Below are 12,799 nucleotides of genomic sequence, written 5' to 3' on the forward strand. Positions count from 1 at the left end.
AAATATTCCCTTGCAGACCACCCTCCTCAACTCCCTTGCCTCTAACTTCCTTTACTGTACTTTATGGGCAAAACCCTTACTCTAGTTAAATCCAGTACTCTGTCCTCTCTGTGGCTATGTAATTGAGTACGCCCGGAGAAACCGTCCCACACAACCATCCCAACTGCTTTCCTTTTAAGTTCATGACCACTAAACTCAAGTAGGCCTTAACCACTGCCTGGCAATGTGATTTCATTTCACAAGTCCATTCACTCTCTTATTCTTTCTAAGTGACATTTCATACCTTTTACCCTCTCCTGAAACTTCCCACACTTCTTCCTGTTCCCACTCTCAAATGTTAACCTTACTTCCTAAGAAAACAGAAGCAATCAGATGATAACTTTCACAAGCTCTCACTGCAACTACCCTCTTGCCTTCACTGTGTTTTAATGGATGAAAAGGCCAACACCTTCAGTTGTGCCCTGGAACCTATGCCTTCTTGCCTCCTGAAGGACACTGCTTCAGCAGTTCTTTCTTTTTTTTATTTTGCTTTAAGTAAAAGTTAATTTTTTCTTACATAATCATTTTGTGCCTCTCACTTGGATCATTCCCACCAGCATACATGCTGTGAATTCTCCCATTAAGAAAAAAAAAACTCTTCTTGACCTTTTATTCCCTGTGATTATTAAGTGTTTAAAAAGAAGTATGAGATTAGGTTACCAGCCCTATCAGCTATTAGGACTCATTATAAAGCTACTATAATGAAGAAAGTGCGGCACTGAGCAAAGGAACAGAATAGAGAACCCACAGAGAGACCTGTGGATACATGACAGAAGGCATTGCAGATCAGAAAGAAAAGGAGGAACTATTCAAAAAATGGTGTTGTTTCAAATGGTTATGCTACGGGGAAAAATGCAATGGGCTCCTTATACCATATGTGAAAATAAATTCCAGATGGATTAAACACTAAAATGTTAAAAATGAAACTTAAAAAATTTAAAAGGAAATATGGAAAATATCTTTCTGACCTTGAGATAGTGACATTGTTGTTGGGTGCTGTCGAGTCAATTCTGACTCATGTAACCCCATGTGACAGAACAGAACTGCCCCATAGTGTTTTCTAGGCTGTAATCTTTTCAGGAGCAGATTGCCAGGTCTTGCTCCTGTGGACTCACTGGTGGGTTCAAACAGCCAACCTTTTAGTTAGCAGCCGAGCATTTAACCTTGAGCTACCAGGGCTCTTCTGAGATAGGGATAAATTTCTTAAACAAGACAGAAAAATTCTAACCATAAAAAGAAAAGTTTGATATAGTTGACTATAATAAAGTTAAGAACTTCTATTCACCAAAAGGTTATCATAAAGAAAATGAACAGACAAACCACAAACTTGGATAAGATATTTACAATACATATGACAATCCATGTTAGTTAGAATCCAGAATATGTAAAAAGTCCTATAAATCAATAAGCTGTGTGTGTGAGCGGGGACCAATAGGAAAATGGTCAAAAACCCCAAAACAAGCACTGCATAGAAGAAGAAACATGGATGGTTTAAACATGAAAAAAGCTCAACCTCACTTTTAATCAGAGAAATGCAAATTAAGACTATAAACAGATACCATTTACACCTACTATACTGGCAAGTGGCTCTTGGAACGCTTTATACACTGCTGGTGGGGGTGTAAATTAGTCCAATACTAGGAAAAAAAATAATTCGTGTAAACTTGAAAATTGTAAACTTATGACTAAGTATTTCCAGTCATAGTTACATACATTAAGAAACTCCTGCACATGTGCACTAGGAGACACGCATGAGAAGGTCCATGACAACACAGTTCATTGCAAAAAGCTGGAAACAACCCAAATACCCACCAACAGGAGACTAGGTAAGCAAACTGTGATATACTTATCAAACTGAATATTATACAACAGTGAAAAGTGAATGAACTACTGTTACAATAACCACATGGAGTAATCTTGGAAGCATCCAAAAAACAAACTTGTTGCTGTTGAGTCGATTCCGACTTATAGCAGCCCTTTAGGACAGAGTAGAACTGCCCCATAGGGTTTTCAAGGAGTGGCTGGTGGATTCTAACTGCTGACTTTTTGGTTAGCAGCCGAGCTCTTAACCACTGCACCTCTTGGAAGCATAGTGATGAGTAAATGTTATCATCTTTTAAAAAGCTCAAAAACAGCAAAATAATGTATTTTTTAGGTAGATACTTATATGTTAGGTATTGGCTACAACTTAAAAAATATATATAATAAATACAACATTCAGGCCAGTGGTCATTTCTGGGTGGGAAAATGAGACAGGGGAAGAACATGTAAATAGATACAAGTTATTGTTATGTTCTAGTTTTTGAACTGAGTGGTAGGTTCACTGGAGTTAATTATAATACTATGCTTTATAACTTACATAAATATCATAAAGATTCTTTTGTATGTAACAAATATATTACTAAATACAAGTAAAAAATAAAAGGAGCTCAGGCTCTTACTAGATCTTACTCTTACTACTAGCTCTGTGCCCCTAAGCAAATCACGTCAATAGCTCAGCTAAAAAATGGAAACAATACCTGCACCTACCTCCTATGGCTTGTGTGAGGATTAAATGAGATAATGCATAGGTAGTATTCAGCACAGTATGTGGCACAGTAGAATATTAGCCACTACTACCCTGCTGCTGTTGCTACTACTAATAGCAACTACTATATTCTATAGTGTTTTCAAGATATTCAAATAGGAATGGCTCGTTGGCAGTTAGAAAAATGAATCTAGAGTGCAGGAGATACAAAGTGGGAAGTCATCAGTAGCATGCGATAGTTGAGACCATGTGAGTGGGTAAGATGGACACAGGAGCTTTCAGAGTGGGAGAAGAGCACCAAGACAGACTGAAGAACAGGAGCTCTGGAGAGAGACTGAGACGTGACAGAGAGAAAAAGGAGAAGAGAGTGGGGGCCTGGAGGCAAAGTAAGGAGGAGAAAGTAGCTAATAGCGTTATTAAATGCTGCAGAAGTCCAGTAAAATAAAGACCAAAGGAGACACTGGCTTTAGCAATGAGAGGATAATTGCGGGCCTTTCCAAGTAGTGTTCAAAGAAGAAATAAGAGTGCAGTAAGTTCAGGCTGATCGGATGTGAGGAAATGGAGACTGGGAGAAAAGAGAACTCTTTTAAGAAGTTTGGAGGTGAAAAGGTAAAAAGAGTAGAATATATATATGGTTGAAGGGAGATATCTTTATGATTACGGGACATCTGAAATTGCTTATAGGCAGAGAAGAAGAAGCCAGTGGAAAAGAAGATAAAGGTTTAAAAGAAGAAAGAAGCAATGGACTGGGTGGTGTGGCCTCAGAGAAAGTAGGAGAGGATAATATCCTGGACCCTGGCAATAGAAAGAAATAGATCTGTGCTTCTCACACTTTAAATGTGCATTTTAATCACCTGATGGTTTAGTTAATACAGATTTTGATTCAGTAGGTCAGGGCTCGGCCTTAGAGTCTGCATTTCTCACAAGCTCCCAGGTGATATTGATGTTATTTGTCGACAAGCTATACACTCTGAGTAGTAAGGGTGTAGAATACCTCTTCCTTTATCACAGGAAGTGCAGCTAGAAATAAGTTTGGTAGTAAAGGGGAGAGAAGCTATGGGTGTTTTGCTATATGCATATTGTAGCTACCTGGAATGAAGGCAGCAGGTATGATAGAAAATCAAGTGAGCCAGGTGCTCAAGGCTTCAGTAGATGTTAGCAAGTATATGCCCCTGGAAGGGCTGTAGGCAAAGGTAATGATAGAGAACTATTTATTGGAAGAGACATCAGGAGAAGAAAGACAGACAGGGAAGAGAGTAAGGCTGAGCTGGGTGAGAGGAATAAGAGAAGAATTAGAATCTCAATACCTTGGGACTGATTATGGATAATGACGATGAAGGAGGAGAGGTGTGAGGTACTGACATGTCAGTTGACAGAACTGATGTGAACTCAGCTGAAACCAGAGTTGAACAGAAGAGTAGTAGGAATACATTTCATGGGTATTGTGTTAAAATGATTTGCCACTATTCAACTAGTCTTCAGATAGAAAAAACTCATGGAAAATTCCCAGGGGCAAAACTTCCTTCAGTAACACTTTTATGAAGGTGGGAGTTAACTGTGACTTTGAAGTTAACAGAGGTTAATAAAAGTTAATAAGAGTCAAAACGGACAAATTTGTCCCCAGAAGTACTTTAAACAACAATATTTAAATACTGCTGAAACATTTAAATATTTTAAGTATTCATGTGTACTTTAAATTACATACTGCTTCTGATAGGGAAGAAGCAGTATGTAATTCCCTATTTTAGACATGCCATTGATTTTGTAATAAAAGAAATTCTACTCCCAAGTTTTGAGGTGGCATTTCTTTTCTTTTTAAAAAAATCAAAGAAATCTTTTTATTCTGGTGAAATACATGGTAACAAAACATTTCAAACATTTTTTATGTGTACAACTCAGTCACATTAACTACATTAACCACGTTGTACAACAATCACCACTACCCATTTCCAAATTTCTTCATCACCATAACAAAATCACTTAGCAATACATACCCATTTTCCCCTCCCTCTTGCCCAAAGTAACCACTAATGAACTTTCCCATTCTGGGTATTTCATGTAAGTGGGATGATATAATATTTAATGTTTTCAAGGTTCATCTATGTTGTAGCATGTATTGGAACTTCATTTCTCTTTATGGCTGAGTAGTATTCCACTGTATGTATGTACTACATTTTATTTATCCATTTATCTGTTGACGGACACTTGGGTTGTTCCTACCTTTTGGCTATTGTGAATAACACTGCAATGAACATTGGTATACAAGTATCTGTTTTTGAGTCCCTGCTGTCAATTCTTTTGGGTGGGTAGATAGGAATGGGTCATGGTAGTTCTATGTTTAACTTTTTAACCATAGTGCCAAACTGTTTTCTATAGTGGCTGCATCATTTAACAATCCCACCTACAGAAGGTGAGGGTTCCAATTTCTCTACATTCTCAGAGGTGGCATTCCTTAATTTCAATATTTCACACCTTATTTTAAAAAAAGTCTCTGAAGTTAGTTAAAAAACAAAAACAAAAAACCTGTTCAGATAGTTCCAAATTGACAGACAGGTGCAATTCTCACTTCTCTCTCTTCTGTTCTCAGACTCTAAGCATTCAATCACTTAGAAGCTGTGAGTGAATGTATCTAGCAGGCTGAGCATATTTCTCCATTTACTAACACAACATTTACTAATGTTGAGATACGGATCCTGATTCTGAATCAAAACATCTTCTAAGTTAACGGAAGGTAAGAAAATACTAGATGAATACCCTTACCCCTTCACTGGTTTTCTGCAAGTCTGAAGTTGTGTTTCTTGTGTCATTGCCGGCATCCCCACCCTCAGAGCCGCTTTTGTTTTCTTCTTCTTTGCAGTCCTTGTCATCTTCATCTCCTGGAGATTTCCGGGACTGTTTAGAGGATTTCTAAATATTTAGACAAGTTGAAAATTATAGTCAAAGTAGAAATCCAAATGCACAGGTATAAGTAGGAGATGCTGAAGTAGCATCTGTATCCTGTCTTTGTGACTTGATACAGTTCCTACAGATACAACAAAGCCAAGCTAGGTGACCTAGGACAAATCATTTCACCTCAGTGGGCCTCAGTTAAGTGCTGGAAAGGAGGTGGACTAGATGACCTTTTAGTTCTTTCTAGCAGTGTGTTCCTAAGGACAGAAAAGAAAGATTCATGTAGCCAGAACACTATCAATGAATAACTATAACTGGATGGATACCATCTTAGGAAGGTAATTTGTCCATAAGGGAAACCATACTGAATTTTATAGAGCTGGGAAGAACCTGAAGGGTCATCTTGTCCTTCCCCATCATTTTACAGTAGTGGAAATTGAGGTCCAGAGAAGTGTACTATCCAGGATTACATATGGATATTCATTTTGGGACACCAGGAGAAGCTGTTTGATCAATGGAAAATACGAAATCATCTTAACAAAACTTTTATATCACCGTGTAATACAAAATAACTTTAATCTTTCTAATTATGGATCGGTATTTAAGAACCCTTAACTATACTGGTGACCAGCCCTGTTTTCTTGTCATCTTGTACTTGAAATCAAGGTGAACTCTAGAGAAAAATATAATTATAGTTTGCAGCAAGAGTTGCTTAGCACAATAGCATTAAAATAATAAAAATCTGACCCCAACTCTGTACCTTTAAGAAAACAAAATGTATCTTTTTGCTAAGATTTCTTCTTTGAGAATTTAAAGAATCTTTTAAGCATGTGGCCAATAAGAGTTAAGGCTAAACTGACTTAGTCAAGCAATTTTGGTCTTTCAGAAATGAATGAGCAAATTGGAGCTTCCTCAATCAATTTTTTAAAATTCAGCTTCCAAAAAGAAAACATCTTCTAGCTATGTGATGGAATATATAATCACGTTGTTTCTATTTTACTTAACTGAAACTAAGAACCAAGCCCAAGTGAGTGTAAAACAAGGTTATTTTTACTTTTTTCATAAAGGGAAAGCAGAGATTTAATAACTGAAGTGTCTACAGTTAGACAAGACCAAGTATGACAATATAAAAAGCAAAATACTTTTTGTTCTCCTAGTAAATACGGTACAGTTTTTGAAATGTAGTTAACTACTTTGTGATTCTCAAATAATAGTCCTTGATCTGCAGTTCTGATAACAATGTGCAACTCCCTGAAATTTATAATACTTGTAAAGAATATTTGAGTAGCCTTATAAGTGATCTGATAAATATTAGAATTCGGTATACAGTAATGCCTGAGTTACGAACATCTGATTTACAGACAACTCATACTTGCCCTTTAATGTTATGTAAATTTGCCCTCACTTTGAAACAACTGAACCAACCCTGACTCGCAACAAATTCTTCATCACAATCATCTTCACTTGCTGCACGTGCAGCTTTTAAATCCCTGAAAAGACTTCAAGCCTTTTCTTGCACTAAAGTAAGGCTAAATAAAAACCATATGCAACCGTTCCAACTTACCAACAAATTCCAACTTAAAGATACACTTAGAAGGGATTTCGCTCGTAACCCGAGGACTGCCTGTATAGACCAGAACTGGGACACGACCAGAGTTTTACCAAAGAGTCAAATTCAGTATTCTACAAAGAAATCTGGGTGCAAGCTGTGCTAGGTAACCTGGCAAAGCAACCTGCACGTTCAGATTGTTGGAATTTCTGTAATTTTGGGGAGTGACCTTCATCTGTCTTATCAGTGTGGTCCTGAATTAGCTGTGTTTCCAATTATTGCTATCTTTGTTTCATTTAAAAAAAACACACTAAAATTACAGGTGGTTTAGCATCATCACCAGTTTAGTCTGTAGTGAAGGCTGATTAGTCCTACTGTATACAGTGAATAATTTGCTTGCAAATTATTTTTAATCTATACTTTTCCAGTGTTTGTGATGGTTCAAACATGAATCATCCACACCCTTACTGCTAAAGATACATACAACTCCTCTCAAATCTGCTTGTATTATGAGTTTCATTATTTTTTTTGTTCCCACAGAAAAAATGCAATTGGGTGAGCTAGGGGATGTGGGACCTTTTCCTCTACCTAGCTGGAATATAGTTTAAAAAGTTCGTAAACCACTGGTTTTTAGTGCTAAAGGAAGACTATTCAACTTAAAAAACAAATGTAAAAAAGATCACCATATTTAACAAAAAGGAAGCATTTGGGAAGCCAAAGAGACCAACCAGGTTATGCTAGATAAACGTTTCTGTAAATATGGTTCCCAGACCAGCAGCATTAGTCTCACCTGGAAATGTAATTAGTGGGCCACACCTCAGACCTACTGAAATATAAAATCTAGGGGTGAGCTCAGCAATCTGTGTCTTAACAAGCCCTCCAGGTGATTCTGATGCACGAAAAGTCTGAGAACCACTGCAGCTGATAGTAAAAATAAAAAATCATGGTTCTTAGGAGATCGTGGAAGTTGTGATTTTCAAAGAAAATGATCCTTTAATTTAAAATAGATAAACCTTAGTTAAGTATGTCTTTACCTCTCACTGCTTTTAAATTATAAATCCACCTCAGGTATGAGCCTAGATCCCCATTATTTCTGGTTTTGGCAACAAGCAACGAAATAATGGCATTTAAAAGCCACGCTATTAAATGCTACTATTTAGCACTACTAAAGCTATCTTGGGTAGTTTAGATAATTTAGGGTGGTCTAACACATTACAGAGAAGCTCAGCAGGCAATCACAAATTAAATAAAATCAATTTAAGCTGAGTATTTAAGTGAAGTCCAAAATGCTAAAAGAAATTCAGCCTAAAAAATAGCTACAATGAAAAGGTAGAGACTGATGGGGAAAATTCTAATTATTTTGTTGTCATTTGCAACATGACATCCAAGGTAAATATCAGATTTTTCATTAGGTGCACAGGAAGTAATACTACATTCATACATTTTATCTGTTTACCAGGCAGGTGGATTTTATAGATTGCCAAAATAATATGTTGATAGTCTGATAAAGCTTGGTACTCATTTGTAAGGCATTTCCTAAGTATATCTAGCCTTACACTGAATACCAGGAGCTAAATGGAAATAATTTATCCAAGTATTCAATAGTGTGACAGACCAATTTTAGTGAAACCTGTCTTCAAGGATTCATTTATCTTGCTTTCAGTTTCTAAAATATGAACAATTTTCACAATCTCATAGTTTTTTCAATTGCATTTCTGAATTACTGTATGAAAAGCCTAGACTTTTATCAATTTGTAAATCTAGGATCATGTCACTCCTCTGTTTAAAACCTTCAATAAATTCCTGTTACATTTGGAATACCATCCAAACTCCTTAATATGGACTACAGGTCTGCACGATCTGGCCTTGTCTGCCTCTCTACCAAGTCTCAAGTCATCGACCCTTTGTTCATGATTTTCAGCCCCACTTCTCTCAGTTCAAGCACAAGCCAAACTCTTCCCTGCCTCGGAGCTTTGCTGCTACGTTCCTCTTCCTCTGCTGCACACATGGCTATCTCCTTCTCCTTCTACATCCTCTTTTCAGGTCTCAGCATAAACTTTGTCTTTTCAAAAAGGCCTGGCCACACTATCTAAGGCACATTCCCCTACTCTGTCACTCCCTGCTCCCATTAATTTCCTTCATAGCTGTTTTCACAATTTATTTATTATTTGCTTATTTACTTGTTGCCTGTGTCCCTCCCCCACCTTGATTTTAAGTTACCTGTACAGTGTCTGCCATAGAATGGGTGATCAGAAAATATAAGAACTGAATAAATAAAGAGCCAAAGCACATTTTTTGAAGCAGAAAGACAGGTCAAGATTATATGTGTATGTTTACATATATAGTGCATAGACACAGTCCTGATATACTGAGTCTCCAGTATTCCTCAATTCTTTAGAGGAGGCATGGCTACTCATACATGCTTGACACTTCTCCTCCAGCTAAGGTGTTATTTTCTAACCAAATGTACAGCCAAATCAGCCTCAAAAAATCAACAGCCAGAATGCCTTCACATCTAAGGTTTCCTGTCTTATTCCCCTCTGCTATGTTATCATCTCTACAGAGAGAAGCTCCACAGAATCTGGTATATTTTTATGTGCCCAATAAATGAATTAAAAATAATCCAAAAACTTTTAATGAACATGCATGTAACATTAATAACAAATGGAAAAGTTTCCCAGTAACCTTTGAAGTATATGATTTTTTCCGTTTTGAGCCTGCTTTTTCATTCTTTCTTTTGCCTTTCCCATCTTCTTCTACTCTATCGCCTTCTTCCTCACTGCTTGCATCTGCAGTGTTTCCGCCTTCTCCTTCAGTTTCTGAGGAGCTCTGTTGCTGAATTGCCTTAGAAATAATAAAATTTTAGTTAATCACATTTTCGAAAGAACACAGACTGTGAAAAGAATCACTCTATTTTAACTGCAAAGAGTCCAGAACGGGCAACTTCTGTCCGGGTGTGAGATGGGAAGGCAGAGAGGGTCAGGAGCTGGTTGAACGGACATAGGCAATCAGGGGTGGAAAGGAGGAGTGTGCTGTCACAGTATGGGGAGAGCAATTAGGGTGATATAACAATGTATGTGTAAATTTTTGTATGGGAGAATAACTTGAAATGTAAACTTCATTTAAACTACAACAATTAAAAAAAAAAAAATTGAGAAGACTCCAGCTTATTCTTAACATTTTAAAAACAAAGGTCTGGCAGCCTCAATTTTCCAGTGACCGCCTGAACCCCGGGTAACAGAATTATATTTAATCCAAACTGCTGCTGGAGCCAAAAGGCATTCTGACCTCATATGGATGGGGACCACTGGTACAAAGGACATCTAAGAAAGGTCCAAAAAAGGCAAAGCCAAAGAAATGAGACACAGTGAGTAATAATGAAGTAAACTTACCTGGTATCCAGTAAACTTGACTCCTGGGTTATTTTCTATTTCCCACAGTCCTTCATTAAATCCTTTCCGTTTGTTTGACTTTCCAAACTTGTCTTTGTATTCCTTATATGGGAAAAGGTCTTTGGGACCTAGAAATGCACTGCAGAGATATATTAGAAATAGAATTGACACCAAGGCCTTCAAATGTAAGATATCTTAAATATCAATATCAACTAAGGGGTCATAGCATGTTTCAGTAAACAAATTTAAAGTATATACAAACTCTTTGAGTTAGGCACATATCATGAGATGTTTCAGATACATACTTCAAGGCAGAAAAAATGGGTAGCTGGGTATACAAGCCAGCAATCCTGGCTTGGACTACTTTGATTTTTACCTTTAAATTACCAATTTCTTGTTTTAAAATTGATTTTTAGTTACAAAAGTAGCATTAAGTCAGTCTACTTTTACCACCTAAATCATACCTTAAACTAAGACTTATTTATGTTAATTTCACCAGAGTTAGAAAAAGGGTTTTGTGAAATTCACAGTAATCATATGAACGTTAGATTTAGAAAATTTAATACTAAATATCAGATTAGTCTATTTATTCACTAATATTTCTATAAATTAAAAAAAAAATTAGTGTTTAATGAGGCACTAAGCAAAAAAAAAAAAAAGAAGTGCCAAGGTACATAGACTCTTATCCAATGTAAACCTTATCCTAAAATAATCATAGCCATGAAAAAAATGAGTTAGATTCTGGTGTCAACTAATAGATCTGAGCATTCAAGTTAGAGTTTTCACCATCATTACCTAAGATATTAACCTGGTGAATGAGACTGTGGAGGCCCACATCCTGGCTGACTCCTTTGAAGTTTACATTACAAACTAAGATTCATTTATTCATTCATTCAACAAATATTTACTGAACAACTATTATGTATTAGGCAGTATTCTAGAGGTGCTGCGGATTCTGCAGGAGACAAAGAAGTAAACATCTCTGTCCTCATGGAGCATATATTGTAGCTGCGGAGGGTGGGAGGTCTGGACAATAAAAAAGATAAAATACACAGTATGTGTGCTAAAGAAAAAAGCAAAGCAGGTAAGAGACTAGGCATCGATTTTATAATTTCAAATATATAGATCAGGGAAGGCCTCATTGAAAAGGGACCATCTAAGTGAAGAAACAAAGAAGGTGAAGGAGCAACTCATGTAGTCACTTGGGGAAGAGCAGAGCAGGTTGAAGGAAGAGCAAGTACAAAGGCCCTGAGGCAGGAGCACGCCTGTGTTTGAGAAACAGAAGAGGCCAGTGTGGCTAAAGTGAAATGAGTGAAGGGGAGATAGCATGAGGCGAGGTCAGAGAAGTAACAGCCTGGAGGGACAGATTACATATGCCCTTCCTTGCAGGTTACAATAAGGGCTCTGAGTGAGATAGGAGGCCATTAAAGGTTTTGAGAAGAGAAGTAACAATTTATGTTTCAAGAGATAATTCTAGAGTCCCGGGGATATGTCTAAGCTGGAGACATGAATTTAGGAATTATCAGCAAAGAGATGATATTTAAAGCTTTGACCTACAGGTTAACAGTTTACTGTTGATATTTGTAAATCCCATTTTCTGACTAGGTTTCAGTACTGATCCCTGACACTGCTCAGTGAATTGAAAACTTCAAACTCATAAAAAATATCTGGGGAAGCTTTCTGACCCCAGAGTGTTTAAGAATCACCAAATCTTCCCTACTTGTTCACTTTTAACTGTTCAGTCAGCATGATTCCATCTCACTGAACCGAGAGAGAGTTTATTAGATCACTAGACAGTTTCGTAAAAAAAGCACGCCAATGTCTTGCTTGACAAACAGAACATGAGAAAGAAACAGACTTTGGGTATGGCTATTACACTGTTACAGAAATCTGCCATGACCTGCATAAGTGGAAAAACATACCTTGCTCATGGATAAGTAGACCCAACATAGTGAAAATGTCATTTCTACCCAAAGCCATCTACAGATAGAATGCAATCCCGATCCAAATTCCAACAGCATTTTTTAATGAGATGGAAAAACAAATCACCAACTTCATACGGAAAGGGAAGAGGCCCCAAATAAATAAAGCATTACTCAAGAAGAACAAAGGGGGAGGCCTCACACTACCTGATTTTAGAACCTATTATACTGCCACAGTAGTCAAAACAGACTGGTATTGGTACAACAACAGATACATAATGGAACAGAGTTGAGAATCTAGACATCAATTCATCCACCTATGAGCAGCTGGTATTTGACAAAGGCCCAAAGTCCTTTAATTGGGGAAAAGACGGTCTCTTTAATAAATGGTGCTGGCATAACTGGATATCCATCTGCAAAAAACTGAAACAAGACCCATACCTCACACCATGCACAAAAACTAACTCAAAATGGATCAAAG

The 12,799-nt window shown here is 37.1% G+C and overlaps 1 protein-coding gene across 1 annotated transcript in view; it reads right to left on the reverse strand.

The window, feature by feature from the left end:
• HDGFL3 (HDGF like 3) overlaps positions 1 to 12,799 on the reverse strand; it is a 71,859-nt gene that overhangs the window by 7,221 nt on the left and 51,839 nt on the right. The window contains exons 3-5 of the mRNA XM_004370680.2: positions 10,397 to 10,535; positions 9,690 to 9,848; positions 5,327 to 5,473 (exon numbers count right to left, since the gene is read on the reverse strand). Coding sequence (XP_004370737.1) covers positions 5,327 to 5,473; positions 9,690 to 9,848; positions 10,397 to 10,535 — 445 coding nt within the window. The remainder of the gene's footprint in view (positions 1 to 5,326; positions 5,474 to 9,689; positions 9,849 to 10,396; positions 10,536 to 12,799) is intronic.

The sequence above is a fragment of the Trichechus manatus genome, unplaced genomic scaffold (genome assembly GCF_000243295.1).
Source record: "Trichechus manatus latirostris isolate Lorelei unplaced genomic scaffold, TriManLat1.0 scaffold00009, whole genome shotgun sequence".
NCBI lineage: Eukaryota > Metazoa > Chordata > Mammalia > Sirenia > Trichechidae > Trichechus > Trichechus manatus.